This window comes from Penicillium argentinense (assembly GCF_028826775.1).
Source record: "Penicillium argentinense strain IBT 30761 chromosome Unknown utg000004l_segment0_segment0, whole genome shotgun sequence".
NCBI lineage: Eukaryota > Fungi > Ascomycota > Eurotiomycetes > Eurotiales > Aspergillaceae > Penicillium > Penicillium argentinense.
In genome coordinates, this window is record NW_026622663.1 from 3,069,011 (window position 1) to 3,084,568 (window position 15,558).

General features: G+C 54.0%; 5 protein-coding genes across 5 annotated transcripts; all 5 read left to right on the plus strand.

Annotated features, from left to right (window-relative positions):
- Positions 1 to 1,733: 1,733 nt before the first annotated feature.
- Positions 1,734 to 2,609, plus strand: N7532_004064 (uncharacterized protein; the record flags this gene model as incomplete). Its single annotated transcript, XM_056616558.1, has 1 exon — positions 1,734 to 2,609. The coding sequence occupies one exon, from the start codon at positions 1,734 to 1,736 to the stop codon at positions 2,607 to 2,609; it is 876 nt and encodes a 291-aa protein (XP_056476915.1).
- A 2,513-nt stretch (positions 2,610 to 5,122) lies between these two features.
- Positions 5,123 to 6,988, plus strand: N7532_004065 (uncharacterized protein; the record flags this gene model as incomplete). The annotated part of the gene is made up of 2 exons (XM_056616559.1): positions 5,123 to 5,879; positions 5,949 to 6,988. 2 exons carry the CDS (start codon positions 5,123 to 5,125, stop codon positions 6,986 to 6,988), a joined length of 1,797 nt encoding a protein of 598 aa, XP_056476916.1.
- Positions 6,989 to 8,024: 1,036 nt separating this feature from the next.
- N7532_004066 (Sds3 domain-containing protein) lies at positions 8,025 to 9,633 on the plus strand (the record flags this gene model as incomplete). Its single annotated transcript, XM_056616560.1, has 2 exons — positions 8,025 to 8,453; positions 8,524 to 9,633. The coding sequence occupies 2 exons, from the start codon at positions 8,025 to 8,027 to the stop codon at positions 9,631 to 9,633; spliced, it is 1,539 nt and encodes a 512-aa protein (XP_056476917.1).
- A 781-nt stretch (positions 9,634 to 10,414) lies between these two features.
- Positions 10,415 to 11,286, plus strand: N7532_004067 (putative methyltransferase; the record flags this gene model as incomplete). The annotated part of the gene is made up of 2 exons (XM_056616561.1): positions 10,415 to 10,514; positions 10,547 to 11,286. 2 exons carry the CDS (start codon positions 10,415 to 10,417, stop codon positions 11,284 to 11,286), a joined length of 840 nt encoding a protein of 279 aa, XP_056476918.1.
- Positions 11,287 to 12,072: 786 nt separating this feature from the next.
- N7532_004068 (cation-translocating P-type ATPase) lies at positions 12,073 to 15,396 on the plus strand (the record flags this gene model as incomplete). The annotated part of the gene is made up of 3 exons (XM_056616562.1): positions 12,073 to 12,318; positions 12,413 to 12,678; positions 12,750 to 15,396. The coding sequence occupies 3 exons, from the start codon at positions 12,073 to 12,075 to the stop codon at positions 15,394 to 15,396; spliced, it is 3,159 nt and encodes a 1,052-aa protein (XP_056476919.1).
- Positions 15,397 to 15,558: the final 162 nt, after the last annotated feature.

Here is a 15,558-nt window from a genome sequence, read left to right on the forward strand (position 1 = left end):
CTAACTTTGGGAGGAATGGAGGACAAAACGATACTCATAGAAGCGTTGTGTGAATGAACAGAACATGGTAAACAAAACACCTGCGGCGCCCGGCCGTTTGGCAATTAGAATTTTTGGGTATGGTGTTGGGGACGATGGGAAACATGGAAGGGCATCCCCAGAACCGTTAGGCTTAGCCCTAGCTTGGTTGTGAGGGGTGGAGCCGAGCTGGCAGTCGAAACAGGAAATTCAAAAATCCAGGATTTCGTGAGTAGGGTCCTACTGCAGTAGTAAGTAATAGTTAGGGCATTCTGCTTAGGAAGCTATGGTACAAGTACACAGACCACTAGACCACTAGCCGAGGAGTAGTACATCGTAGTTATGGAGTGGAGCGGGGAGCGTGTAGATGCCACACGATCTAGACTTATGGGCGTCTCGAGAAGCCTCACCTCGCCTGCCCTGATTGGCACATCCCACACTTATTGCAGCCTAACCACATAAACCAATGACTAGTCGGCACTGCAAGTAATGCGGGCAGCGAAAATGCAAAATGGCAACATGCAAACATGAAAACGCGCCAGCCCCATACCCACACTGTGGCCCTCCGATACTCGCCGGAGTATGCCGAGTTCCACGTCTTTAACGGGCCCCTGGACCAAATCCCGGTTCCGACAGGACGGGATGCTTATTACCCTACTATCAGTACCCTTACTACCTTAAGATACCCCCTAAGGTAGTCCCCAACTGACCCCTTTACTACTTTGTGTCTTAACAAAGAGCGAATTCACAAATTCCATCCTGATAGAATAGTAAAGTCTAGACCATCGAATATCCGGATCGGAGCCCCAAGCCCTGCCAATCCCTTCCGCATCGCGCACGGAGACCCCTTTACCCACTTCCTGCAGAGGCGGGAGGGATCTGCCCCCTCTTGGACGGTCAGATAGCGTTGCCGCGTTCTCGTGGTCTCTGCGCTGGCTGTTGGGCACGGAGGACTCGGGCCGCCGTTGATCGGAGTCCGTATGAGATGAGTGGGAGGTGGGAGAGGTGTCGAAAAGAATTAAAGGTGTGCAGTAGAGGTGTAGAGTAGAAAGCAATCTCTAACACTGGTGCGTCCTGACGATCTACTACGTCAGGACTCGGGAAGACGGAGTAGAGGATCTGGTAGTGCAGGAGTAGTAAGTACCACCAGGGACTACCACCTCGATCACCCCATTTTGAGTGCGACCGTAGGCTAGCTAACAGACTTTACCCTATACCCTCTTTTGCTACCACCAAAGAAGAAACAGAGATAGGGGCTAAAGATAGAGTAGCCCTGAACTCCGAGCCACCACATCTCCAAAGAGTCCAGACGGTCCAGACGGCTTGCCCATCTCCCCGGCTCCACCCATTCCGGCTGCTCGTCCAATAATGGCAGGGCACGGCGCTGCGTTCGTCAGCAGTGGGGGTGGTCGATTGCGATCGACTGCGTGACCCTAGACAAAGAGGCAAAACGGCCTGGTGCGATCTGCACCTCCTGCATCGTGACCATGACGTTCCGCAAAGGGGGTCTGCTATAATAAAGTCCGCATCCGGCCTACCCCACCTTTTTTTTTCTTCTACGGATTCAGGGTTCGACCTACTACTCTGCTATTTCCCTTTTAATGCACCTTCATTCCATATCCTCTCCATGATTGTGCATTGAATCCTCGACGCCGAGTCGACCACCGCCCTGCATCACTCTTCAAGGTTCGCCGAATATCGCTAATTACGTCGCCATGATGGCCGACGATACCTCCTCCCCATTCCACATCTCCTACCGCGACCAACTCGACCTGGAACAAAATGAGGCCTTCCGCGCCATGAGAGAACAGCTGCGCCGCCAGGACTGTGGCATGGAGGGCCCCAGCTTCTGCACCGAGCATCACCACTCCTGCTCCTCCATTGACCAGGACACCTTCCGTCTCCACCGCGACATCATTCACACCCTCCTCGTCCCGCTCTTCCTCATCAACCACCAAGCCGAGCGTATCGCCGCGCGCGCCCTCCCCAGCAAGAAAGGCGCCGAGCCCGAACGAGCCTTCCGCGGCGAGGCCCGCAGCGCCTTCGCCTGGCTCCATTGCATCCTCACCGAGGAGCATGACTGGTACCTGACTGCACGCTGCCCGGCCTGCATCGTCCTGCATGTTCTACACTCCGAGCCCACCATCCGCTTCGTCACTGTCGCCGCCCAGCTGGCTGGGCCGCGCTCCGGCTTCGACTGCTGGCTCGTCGCTCTAGAGACAGCCGTGCGGCAAGATCCCTTCTGGGGCGACGCCTTCTGGCCCGACATTGAAGAGCGTGCCTCGCGTCTGACCGACGGGGTGCAGCAGCTGGTGTGCCAATGCCGCGAGCTGCGCACCACGCTCGAGAGCCCCGTTGCCACCGTGCCCATGGCCAAGCCCATCCCGGTCTGTGACCGTTCGAACGCGACCTGTACAATCGCCATCAAGCCCTCCAGCTTTGCCCGGAAACAGGTCCGGCTAGGCCGTGAGGAGCAGCGGTACCGGTCGCACATGGTTTGGAACTCGTGGAACGATTGCTCGCGCGAGCTACGCCAGCCGTTGGGCGGGGCTGTCCCCACGCAATCGCGCCGGCGCTCCATGACGTCGTGAAGAATACGCGAGCATGCAAAATGCCTCAAATAATGGGCCATAAGCATCTTCGTCAATATGTTATTCCACGTGCATCAGAATGATGACACCATACCCACGACCATGACTGGCTGCTAAGATGAACCCAAACCCCGCATCTCAAAAAGGTTTCTTCGGAACCAGAGAACAAAGTCTCCAACATTTGCCTCACAACTGGATGGAGGACTCCAATGCGGATTCGATGGAATCGACCTCGAGGGTTTAGATATGATGCCACACATGGCACAGGGGTCCCCGCACCCCTTGCAGCGGCCACCGGTCTGGCCGCGTCTCGATCGATACCGGCTTTCTCATCCCGTGCACCGTGTATAATGTGCAGTGTGTCCGTGCAGAGGTCTGGGTAACCATAGGCGCATGGTTTGATTGAACTGCAATCCATTACGGCTGATTGGGGTGCAGAGCGCTTCTGCATCTGCTCTGCAACACCATGATGCTACCGAGCAGAACCTCAACGCAGGGATCCCCGGCGATAGAGCGATTCGGAGTTGTGGGAAGATTGCCTTCCCGATCAAGCCGGCGCGACCACGCCAAAGATTTGCCGCCTCCCTATGGAGGATAGTGATAAGGAGTGGTATTCACTTGGATCTTTTATTTCAAGCTTTATATTTTAATATCTAATTTAATATTCTTTTTCTCAAACATTCAACTACATCTTCAGTCCATCCACTAGTAGAGAACCTCGATCTCCGGCAGCTACAAGGATCTCGGTACCCATTTTTATAACAGTGCACGCTGGCATATCTTGAACAGTACATAACGGGATTGGCCTTACATCATAATACATGAGATCTCATCGCTTGCCGATTAGCTCAGTGAGTGCTTCGAATTGTATCCACTTGCTCACTATCATCTATGCCTCGACTCTTCGATCTTGAGATGAAAAGTATGTCTATCGCCTTCGAAAACAGGGCACCTCGCCACTGGAACAAGTCGACTCTGCTGCTACTCATTATTGGACCCGGATCTATATTCCAGCAATTGTGAGTGCGTGGACTGGTGCTTCGGCCGAAGCATCTGATGACCATTCGCAATCAGACTACCGAGGGTCGTGCAATATTCTTTCCTCCTCTCATAGGGTAGAGGCGAGAGGGCCGATATATAGTGAAATGAATCGTCATTTCCCCAACCACACTCACGCACCAAGCAATCTAGGCCCGAGTACCCTCGGGTATAGCGTGCTGCATGACACTGGATCTGGCATGGACCAAATTTCCACCCCTGCCGTCCCCGCCCGTCAATTACAGCTGTAAGTGTGTCAGACCCTGGTGTATATTGCGATTCGCTGCGTCAGACAGACACGTTTCTCGTGGCGAGGGGGCCACACTCTACGTGAGACGGCAGTGGAGCAGTCGGAGATCCAGCTGGACGGCGAACCAGATCGGGGCAAACGGTGGAAATTACTACGGGCCAACGGCCACGATGATGATCCGGGCTCCGATCTGGAGGGGCGTCATCTGTATGAGCCAGGTCCACTCGGATTGTGCCGAACGACAGGGAAGGGTCGTAGGGCATCTACTGCGACAATGCCTCTCATACCTTAAGACCTACTGTACCTATTTCCATACTCTGGGCATACTCCGGGAACATTGCAGCGTGATGATTGCCCGACCAGGAAAAACAGGGAGAGAGTCGACACAGGTCGGGCCCTCCCCCTCAGTGGCAACAGACCCAAGCCTAGAATTGTGCGGGCGTCCGGAAACGGCGTCAGAGAGATGCGTACTGGTACTTGGCAGACGGCGAGTGTCACGCGGGCGGCCAAGTACCAGTACTTTACCTAAGCACGATGTCTTAGGGTAGTGTACCCGGGGACGTAGCGGGACTGCCCCTCCTACAGTACCCTAAGGTACCCTAGGTCGGGTCAGAATTTAATCTATAAGGACTGCTAAGCACGAGCAGTTATGGTTGAGGCCCTATATATTTCCTCGCGATTCATCAACTCGATGCAGAACCGAGAATGATCGCCCCAGCCGCGTGGGGCCTGCCAGCCAGTCGCAGGCCCAGCGCGGCGTCTAGAACTGCCTGCACATTTTTAGCACCGGGCCTCGTAAACACTCCCCATCAATTCTCCCGTCTCCAGGTTCCATGAAGACACCCCTGTAGCAGAATAGGCGATCGGGAACAGTTGTGGTAGTGGATAAACTCACTAGGTGTAGTGTCAGTATGTGTTCACAGAAAGACCAACCTGGTCTAGTAGGCAACACGAAATCCAAGTGGGACGATGACTCGACGACTGCGCGGTCTAGAACGCCGTCTGGACCACCGACCGCCGCAGCCCGCGTACCCGGTACTTGCCTCCGCCGCCGCTGACCCATAGTTTGCTGAAGTACCCTTTACCCTGCCCTCCACTGCCATCCGCCAATTTCCAGCTTTTCCTCCCCTTACCTCCAAGATTGTCCCCTCTTCTACCCTCGCATCCTTCCACCTGGTCGAATTCTCAAACCTCCCACCTCCCTCCCCTCCACGGCGAGATTTCCATGCCGGCCGCCATCTGTCGCCCACCCGACCGCTGGATGATTCAACAGTGCAATGGACGGTGTGGGCCAGCTGCTGCCCCGGACGATCTGACCATGCATCCAACCTCGCTGAAACTCGACACCCAAAGACGTCTTTCCAACCACTCCCTCCCCGACTCGTACTCCGACGGTGCCAGCCCAGCCAAGCTCCGTCGACGAGCCTCGCAAGGTTCCCTCCGCACAAAACCCTCGCCCGTCTCCCGCTTCCTCTCCAAGGGCAGTGTCGCCGTGCATTTCCCGGCCTGGGAACAACGTAGCGCTTCCCCAGGCTCGCCGCTGCGTGTGGAATCGCGCACTCGCTCCACCGACTCTCGTCTGCGTCTGTCCACCACCGTGTCTCGCGGGCCGAGACCGCTGACGGCGCATTCCCACTCCTCTTCGCCCTGGAACTCGCCGCCACCTTCCTTCCAGTCCGACTATCCCTCCACGCTCCCGCTCACACCACCCGACGACGATAGTAACGTTGCGTGGGATCCGAAATCTGAGATGCTGCTGTTTGACGCTCATACCCACCGCGAGCCGGGCTCGAGTGCCATGATGGACGAAGGTCCCGGCATGGATACGTCGCCGGCCACTGGTCCCTCAGACACGCTGAGCAGTCCATCAGATGGGTTGTCTCATGGCTCCTCCAGCTCGGGAGGCAGTCCGGGCCCCCACGATGAGATGGATTGTCAGCAGGACGTTGGATCCTGGCTGGATCAGGGTATCAACGTGACTGGTAAGTAGATCAGCAAGAAAATAAAAACATGAGGAGTGATCGAGTACTAACCTTTGGTCACTCGAATAGTCTCCTCCCTCGGGATATCTAACCCGCGAGGTGAGGCCGTAAAGATAGTCTCGCAGACCCTCCCATATCCCCGGACTTCGGACCAGTCGATATCGTTGCCGAGGAATGATAGCATCTTCTGCTCCATTGTCCAGGCGGTCCACAACCACCTTCAACCCGGCCACTCTCCATATATCAATGTCACCCATGCAGTGCCCGAACAGTTTAGCCTGTCCAACCTGCCGCACTCGCCTCCCAGTACGCCGCGGTCTCCCACGGCCGCCGACGAATATTTCAATGCCACCGTTTTCTCTAGTGCCGCCGTTGTGGGCGCTTACCATGATTTCCGTGGTCCTCTGCAGCGACAGCTGTCTCACGCCCCGATGCCTATTGTCCCTCCGCACAGCGTTCACATCTCCGTGTTAGAGCGATACCTTCCCCCGCCCTCTGCACAGGAATATAGAGATCTGTTCTGTCGCACCCGCCCTTCTTTCCTTGTCGACCGACTCTGCGAGTTGTCTCCGAATGGAGGCTCGCTGCTCTTCATCTACCCCACCAAGAAGGGTGCTTCCACCTTCAAGTCCCAATATTTGGGACCAATCCTCGACCCGCTGTTGCGACAACTCGTCGTGGTCAACGGGCTCTCCGCTGACGTCGGTCGCTATCTGGGTAAGCTGTCGACAGTCTCCCAGATGGATGACTTTGCCACAATGAAGGCGAACATTGTCACTCTGTGTGAGTCCCTGAGCTCGCCCTCCTCGCAGTTCGAAGTGGCCGACGCCGGCAAAGCGAACGCCGACCTGGATCGCAACCTTTGGGTCGAGTGGTTCCTTCACCAGGAGAAGGCCCGGATGAAGGAAGTCCTCAGCCTGTACTGGCAAAATGGTCGTCGTCCGCCCGTCAAGACTGGTGGCTCCGGAGGCATGATGGCCGACAAGGAAGTCACCTCGGCCATGCTCCTCAGTGAAATTTTCGAGGGAATCCGGAAACGACCCTACGGCGACGACAATCCTCGCGACGGTGTCGAGCTGGGCGTGTTCGTAATCCGACGAACCCACTGACCAACTCTCTGGCGTGACCTTGACCCTCCCTGTTTCACTTGAGCGACTCTCACCCCCTAAAATTCTTTCTTTTCTCACCCACCTTCCTTTTAACGCCTTACCGTGTTTTAAAAAATGATTCTCATATACGGGACCTCTGGCATGTGTCCCTGGAGTTGGTCAGTGACTGATGTCTGCTTTACTTTTTAAGGTTTCGGCCGTGATGTGCGCCGTCCTGCATTTGCTTTGGCGGGATGGAAACGAACGTGAATACCCATGATGTTGGACTTTTTTTTTTTTTTTTTTCCCTTTGGCGATCAAGAATTGATGAATATTTTCTTGGTAATGGATATAAATTATTTGTGGTGCAATCCAATACACAAAATTATTTAGAATTGCTTCAGAGAACCCTCGTAGATCTCCTGTTTCTTAATAGTCCCGAGTGGAGCGAGCCGAAGCTGCCGTATCGTTAGTCTGCCGTTATCTCAGAACTCGGGGTAATTAGGCACCATTAGGCAGCTGTGCTTCACCGACTTGTTTGCTTGACATCTGGGCGGGTTGTTTCGTCTCCGCCATACGTCAACTCATTCATGAATACTCCAAGCTATTGATTTTCGAGCACAGACAAGCGATGGTCTCCAAGGGTAAATCCGAACGTTCCGTCCTGCTTGACTGTTTTGTTCAGCAATCAGTCCCAGGCTGTGCGCATGTAACAGGCGCCAATTCACAACTATAAATTTCCTCCAAACGTCACTACAAATGCGGCAGGTTATATTTGAGATGTCTTCGAACAGACCGCCTTTGTCCCCCTGGGTGAATGAGCCGGGCCAAAGCTCGGCCAGTAGTACTTGGGCACGGAAAAATGTGGCCCCGGCCCTAACCGCATTGAGCCGGACAATACCATCCGCTTTTCTGACGACAGGCCGGTCTACTCATTCACTGCACACCACATTGCACATACATTGCTCGAATTCTCCCCCGTGGGCTCGACAGACAACCTCTGCTCTCCACCAACCTGTTTCTCGAATTTTCTGAAATCGTACACTCTTCCGAATCCATGGCATATTCTCCCGGGCCCCTGTCGCCCGGCACTGGGCCCGCCTATGGCGGTTTACAGCGAGGACGTTCCACGAGTCCGACTGGTGGGGGACCGAGTACGATGACGAAGCGCGACAAGCGACGATCCCAGCTGCAAGAGCGTCTTCACGATCTGACTGCCATGTTCAGCCAGAACCGCGACGCCCAATTCCGCCAGCAGCTTCACTCGCTGCAATGCGATATGACCCTCATCAACAACGCCGACCCTTACCAGGATGGTCTCCTGCCGGATTCATCCGAGGATATTGCGCAATTGATTGAGGATACTGTTGGTGGTGGCAAGTTCGCTAAGGAGATGGCGAGTTTGTCGGGTACTTGGTACGCCAAGTTTGTACAGGAGGTGAACAACGTGAAGGAGCAGAAGGATTCGGAGCTCACACAAGTCATGGTAATTATCCCCTCTGTCAAAATCAAATTTACAAAGGAATGGCCATACTGACGTGATTTTCGTGACACAGAACCGGCATCAAAATAGCCTCGACCGACACTGGAAAGAATACGACTGGCGAGTGCACTTCGCCAAGGAAGAGTTCAACCAGCTGTCTGGAACCCTTCGCGAGCGTCTCATGCAGAACATCACGAGCAAGCGAAGCCGTCTCATGCGCGAGAAGGAACAACTCGACATCGCCGATACAAACGCCCTCCTACTCCACCCAAACCAGTTCAGCATTACCAACCCCGCTAGCCCCGGTGGTATTGGCAGCAACCGCAAGACCCGCCACACCCGACACCGCGTGGACCTGGACGAGTTGGGAAATGGAATTGTCTCGGAATTGAACAAGCGCAAGCGCAAGGCGCCCGAGGAGGATGCTGGATCTCCCGTGCGGGACGCGGGCGGCACGACTCCGGCCGAGCGCAACAAGGCATACTTGGAGAAGCAGATTGCGCCTACCTACTCGATGAACTCTCTGTTTACCGACAAGGAGCTGGGCGCCCATGCCAACCAGGCACATGTCGCAACCGTGCACTTCTTCTCTACCTCCAAGCGCGCCGACCAGGGCTCCGGCGCCGTGACCAATGGCAACAACACCGATGCGGAGGACACCCCCGACCACACTGGCCACGAAGACAATGGCACGCCCAGCGCAACGGACATGATCCGCACGGCCAGTCAGAACTTCCACGTCACGCGGTCGACTCGCACCACCGCTGCGCACAGCGCTCTCAGCGCCCTGGCCGAATTGGCCGACAAGCCCGCCACACGCCCGAGCATCCCCTACCACATCCTTGCAGGCCACCAGCACCGCGCAAATGGCAATGCGCCGCAGCTCACCTCACTGCTGAACGAAGAGGCCGACGACGACTCGTCGCGCTTCGATCGTCTACACGCCACCAAACCGGCGGGCTGGATCGACACCGCCTTGCTCGAGCTCGTTACCTCGCCGCTCCCTTCGGACCCGGTCGACGGCCACCCGGCCAACCCAGGCCGCATTTCCTCTCTTCACCCCGATTTCCCACCCCACATGAACATCCAACTCCAGCCTGCCCGACCTCACGCGGGACCGGAGATGTTCCCCTCCATCACCATGGAGCGCGAGCGAAGCAGCAAGCGCACCCGGCACCACTAGCTGAGGCCCTTCAGCCCAACTGCTTCGCGAGGCTCCTCGCGCCGTCCTTAGCGTTTTGTTTTTGTTCGGGAGGGAATAGGTGCCATCGGAATCGGTCGTTTCTTTTTGTATTTATGAGGTTTCGTGGGTGACAATGAGGGGGCGCTCGGCGTTAGTTTTCTAATTCTCATGTGCCAATATTCTTTTTCTGAGTTGTGAGCTGGATAATCAAATGAGCTCGATCTGATTTATTTTTCTCTTACTTTCTACGTAGTCGGCGTCCCTTTCGACCGAGTATACCTAGCAAACCATGAAGTGTAGATCTGAACCTCGGTATGACGCCACCCGCTTCGTCGTCACTCCCATTGCATGTAGTAGCACCAAGTTGACTACCACGACTGACTTGACTACAATGAATTTAGGTAAAAATAGTGGGGAAATATTGCACATTGGCTATACCAAGTAAGTACAATGAGGTGATCGCAGTCAGAAATGGGGTCATCGCGCATTCGTAGGGCAATGAGTGGTCGCCGCCGCAAATCTCTCCGAGATGACAAATGCGCCAGGTGAAGCCGATTAACCGTCTGCTCACTAATTCATCACGCCTCGGACACTTTTGACTCGACGGCACAGCATATAAAACCTGGCTTTTCTTGCCAGTGCTTCGTTCTGCATCCTCAAGAAAGCATCACATACTCGCATACAGGTGGTGGATCCTCGATCCTCGCTTTTCGCATACTCCACTCCATACTTCCTACACCATACATAACCATACATACTACTGGTAGCTGAAGTATACACCATGTCGACAACAACCACCACGACTGAAACAGCACCAAGCTACATTCCACGAGGCCCAACAAAAGCCGAATTAACCTTCTACGCCCCACCAACCGACGGCAGTGCCCCTTCAACTACGTCGAAACACCACCAGCCAACGAACCCCAACGCAACTACCTCGAACACACTCAAAATGTCTCTCTAACGGACATCCGCGGCTCCGAACAAAACTTCAACCTAGACAAAGACGCCTTCCAAGCCCTCTCACAAATCCCCACAAAAACAACCTACGACACCTTCGACTCAGACGCCGCCGTCCGCGAAATCTACTACCCTGAAGTCGAGTCCCTCCTCCTCACACACGTCCCGGGGGCACACAAAATAGTCCTCTTCGACCATACAATTCGCCGCCAGAAAGAGGGTGCACCGCGGCAGCCTGTTAATCGCGCACATGTGGATCAAACGCCTCGCGCGGCGGCGGATCGAGTCAGACTACACGTTTCCGACCCAGAGGAGGCGGAGAAGTTACTCGCAGGCCGGTACCGGATAATCAATGTCTGGCGACCGCTGACGAGTGAACCGGTTCAATCTGCACCGTTGGCATTTGCGTCTGCGCAATCGGTTGACGGGAATGATCTGGTTCCCATTCAGCATCGGTATCCGAATCGGACGGGTGAGACGATGGGGGTGAAATACAATCCGGACCAGGAGTGGCATTATTGGTCGGGTATGACGAGTGATGAGTGGTTACTTTTGAAGTGCTCGGATTCTGAGGGGTTGAAGGGGGGTGAGGTTAAGCAGTGGGTGCCTCATTCTGCGTTTTGGGATCCTAGGACGCCCGAGGGGGCCAGGGTGCGCGAGAGCATTGAGGTCAGGGCATTGGTTTTTGGATAGATTAACTGAAGGAGTTGTGATGTGATTGGATTTTTTGTTTGCATTTGCGAGTTGTGAGCACTTGGATTTTATTTGCATTTGGTGATTCTTGGCCTAATGGATGGTCTTGTTGATTTTGAAATTGGTATACGCGATTAACGCCCTCTTGGCAGATTGTCTTTAATGAAATAATTTCACCATTGCCTTCTTGGTGCAGCATCAATGACCGGGATCTTCGAGCCTCCGATACCGCCTTCAGATGTATGCCCAGAGCTTGGCGCCCAGGAGTGCCAATGCCTCAACCAGCACGTAGACACGCATATACGACGGGGGCCTTTCTGGGCTAAATAGATCGCTGTTAATGGTATAAACGAGAGGGAACTTCCCTGTCTGGTCTGGTCTACAGACGATACAGATACAAACGATACTCAGATACACTCCTATTGGAATGCTCTCGCTGTGTATCTGATGCCCCCGGACCCACTCCGCAGAGCTACAAAACCGAGTGGGGGCAGATGGACCCCCCTCTACAGCCTATCCAAGCTGCCAGACCCTTCTCTCGATCATATTACATGATATTTACCAAGTCTTGCCCTATGGCCGCGAGGGTAAGAGCGCGATCCAAGAACAACATCTCGGCGCCAAGGCCTTGGCCGACTCGCCACACCGACCTCATGCGAACGCCGTGAGAACAAAAAAGTATCCGAGCCCGCTGTCTGAGTATTGCTCAGCTCTCAACTCAATTGCAGTAACAGGAAGCACCAAAATTCAACGTCGAAGCCTACATTGTCCACCACCACCAAATCCATGGCAAGCGAGAAGCACAAAATTGCCCCAGACCGCGTGTCCGGCGCAAGTCCCCTCACCCAACCAGCCCACACGCTCACCCACGAAGCCGTGATCAGGGAACTGGGCACGGGACTAGACGACGGTCTAAGTCCAGAAGAAGCCAAGCAGCGACTGCTGGACTACGGGCCAAACAAACTCGACGAAGATGAAGGCGTCTCGGTGATCAAAATCCTGGTCCGCCAGGTCGCCAATGCAATGATGCTAGTAAAGATCCACTATCCCCATAAAGGCACCTTCCACAGGTTGCGTGTCTTGAGAGCTCTGTGACTCTGATCCAATTTTTTGTCTTGAGATATAGGTGCTCATTCTCGCCATGGCAGTTAGCTTCGGGATCCAGTCATGGATCGAGGGTGGTGTCATCTCCGCTGTCATCATCCTTAATATCATTGTCGGGTTCTTCCAAGAATATGCTGCTGAAAAAACGATGGAGTCGTTGCATTCGTTGTCGTCGCCGACTGGTACTGTTTCCAGAGGTGGGCAGACTATCTCTGTGCCTTCTGCCGAGATTGTTCCTGGTGATATGGTTGAGTTGAGGACGGGGGATACTATTCCTGCTGATATTCGGTGAGTGAGCTCTGTGATTTTTATGCTAGGAAAATTGAAAGACACTGCCAAGCAACTGCTAACTACAGCAGTCTTGTCGAAGCAGTCAACTTCGAGACCGACGAGGCTCTGCTCACTGGCGAGTCCCTTCCAGTCCAGAAAGAATATGACGCCATCTTCAAGGAGGACACCGGCCCTGGAGATCGACTCAACATCGCCTACAGCTCGAGCACTGTCACGCGTGGACGTGCTCGCGGTGTGGTTGTGAGCACAGGCATGGCCACCGAAATCGGTTCTATCGCTCTCGCACTCCGAGCCAGCGATAGCAAGCGTCGTCCAGTCAAGCGCGGTCCAAACGGCGAGGTCAAAAGACGATGGTATGCTTTAGCCTGGACATTGACTGGAACAGACGCCGTAGGTCGGTTCCTCGGTGTCAACATCGGAACGCCCTTGCAAAGAAAATTGTCCAAACTAGCCTGCTTACTCTTCGGGGTTGCTGTGGTTTTTGCGATCGTCTGCATGGCCGCAAACCTTTTCAGTAGCAATACTGAAGTGATCATGTACGCTGTCGCGACGGGTATCAGTATGATTCCGGCGTGTTTGGTGGTTGTCCTTACCATCACGATGGCAGTTGGGACTAAGCGCATGGTTGAGCGGAATGTTATTGTCCGCAAGCTCGATTCTCTAGAAGCCTTGGGTGCGGTCACTGATATCTGTTCGGACAAGACTGGGACATTGACGCAGGGAAAGATGGTTGTTAAAAAGGCTTGGATTCCCTCTCGTGGAACATATTCAGTCGGTACCTCTAACGAGCCGTTCAACCCTACTGTTGGAACTGTCGCATTTACTCCCTTATCGCCTCGCGATTTCAACGATAGCCAGGAACATACACCCGCAGAGAATCCGGAGAATCTGGTCGCAGGAAATCGCCAGCTCGAAGACTTCTTGGATGTGGCGTCTATGGCCAACCTCTCCCATGTCTACAAGTCTGAAGAAGAAGGCGAATGGAAAGTCCGAGGGGAACCCACGGAAATTGCCATCCAAGTTTTCGCTTCCCGCTTCAACTGGAATCGGGACCGCTGGACCAAAGGTCAGGGCGCAACATGGTTTCAAAAAGCTGAATTTGGATTCGATTCGACTGTGAAGAAAATGTCCGTGATTTTCAGCAAGATGACTTCCCAGGACAATCGTACTATGGTTTTCACTAAGGGTGCAGTCGAGCGTGTCATCGAGTCCTGCGTCTCAGTGATTTGGGACCAAGATTCTTCCACGGCAGTCCCAATGACCCAAGACCATCGCGATCAGATTCTCCAAAACATGGAAGAACTTGCCAAGCTAGGCCTACGAGTGTTGGCATTGGCACATCGCCCATACACTGATCAACCTCAAATCCTCGAAGGAGCTGATCTAGAGCGCGAAAGTGTCGAGAAAGATCTATGCTTCCTGGGATTAATCGGTCTATATGATCCACCGCGTCCGGAAACCGCAGCCTCGATTCAAGCTTGCTACCGAGCTGGCGTTACAGTTCACATGGTGACTGGGGACCACCCTGGCACCGCCAAAGCTATTGCTCAACAAGTTGGAATTCTACCAGACTTTAATTCCGTGGCAGCCGATGTCGCGGACGCCATGGTCATGACCGCCGGTCAGTTCGATAAACTTACGACCGAGCAGATCGATGCTCTTCCAACACTCCCTTTAGTTATTGCACGCTGCACCCCACAGACCAAAGTCCGCATGATTGACGCCCTTCATCGTCGAGGCCGTTTCGTTGCCATGACCGGCGACGGTGTGAACGATTCTCCTTCGCTCAAGCATGCAGACGTTGGCATCGCGATGGGACAAGCCGGATCCGACGTAGCGAAAGATGCGTCTGATATCATTCTCACCGACGATAACTTTGCGTCAATTCTCAACGCCGTCGAAGAAGGCCGTCGCATATTCGACAATATTCAGAAATTCGTGCTTCATCTCCTCTCCGAAAACATCGCACAAGCCTGCACCCTACTCATCGGCCTAGCCTTCAAGGACGCAGACAATCAATCAGTCTTCCCTCTTTCCCCAGTCGAAATCCTCTGGATTATCATGATCACCTCCGGCATGCCGGACATGGGACTGGGAATGGAAGTCGCCACGCCAGACATTATGGACCGTCCCCCGCAAAGCAAAAAAGGAATCTTCACCTGGGAAGTAATTATCGACATCGTGGTCTACGGCCTCTGGACCGCAGCACTCTGTCTCGCGGCATTCTCTGTCCGGATGTGGGGATTTGGCGACGGTAATCTCGCCCGCGGCTGCAACAAGGAATGGTCAGAGGAGATCAAAGATTGCGAACTGGTTTTCCGAGCCCGAGCAACAACCTTCGTGTGCCTTACTTGGTTCGCACTATTTCTTGCGTGGGAAATGGTTAACATGCGCCGGTCTTTCTTCCGCATGCAACCCAAATCTACGAAGTATTTCACTCAGTGGATGTATGATGTTTGGCGGAACAAGTTCCTTTTCTGGTCTATAATGGCTGGATGGATTACTATGTTTCCTATTCTTTATATCCCGGTCTTGAATGACGTTGTCTTCAAGCACAAGCCTATTACCTGGGAATGGGGTATTGTTGCTGTCGAGGCTGTTCTTTTTTTCCTGGGTGTTGAAGCTTGGAAATGGGCTAAGCGCGTGTTTTTCCGACGCAGGGAGTACAAGAATGCGACGTTGAGATCGTTGGAGCAGATCTCGGAACAAGCCTAACGAACGCTTTCCCTGCCCGGTTTTTAATGGGTCTGGGAAATGAAGCAACTATTGGTCTGGATACGCATGCACGGTATATTACTTATTGGAATCATGGATACTAGATACTGAAGGAGGATTGAGAGTGACTTTGGTGGATGTGGTGAGATGTGGTGCATACCA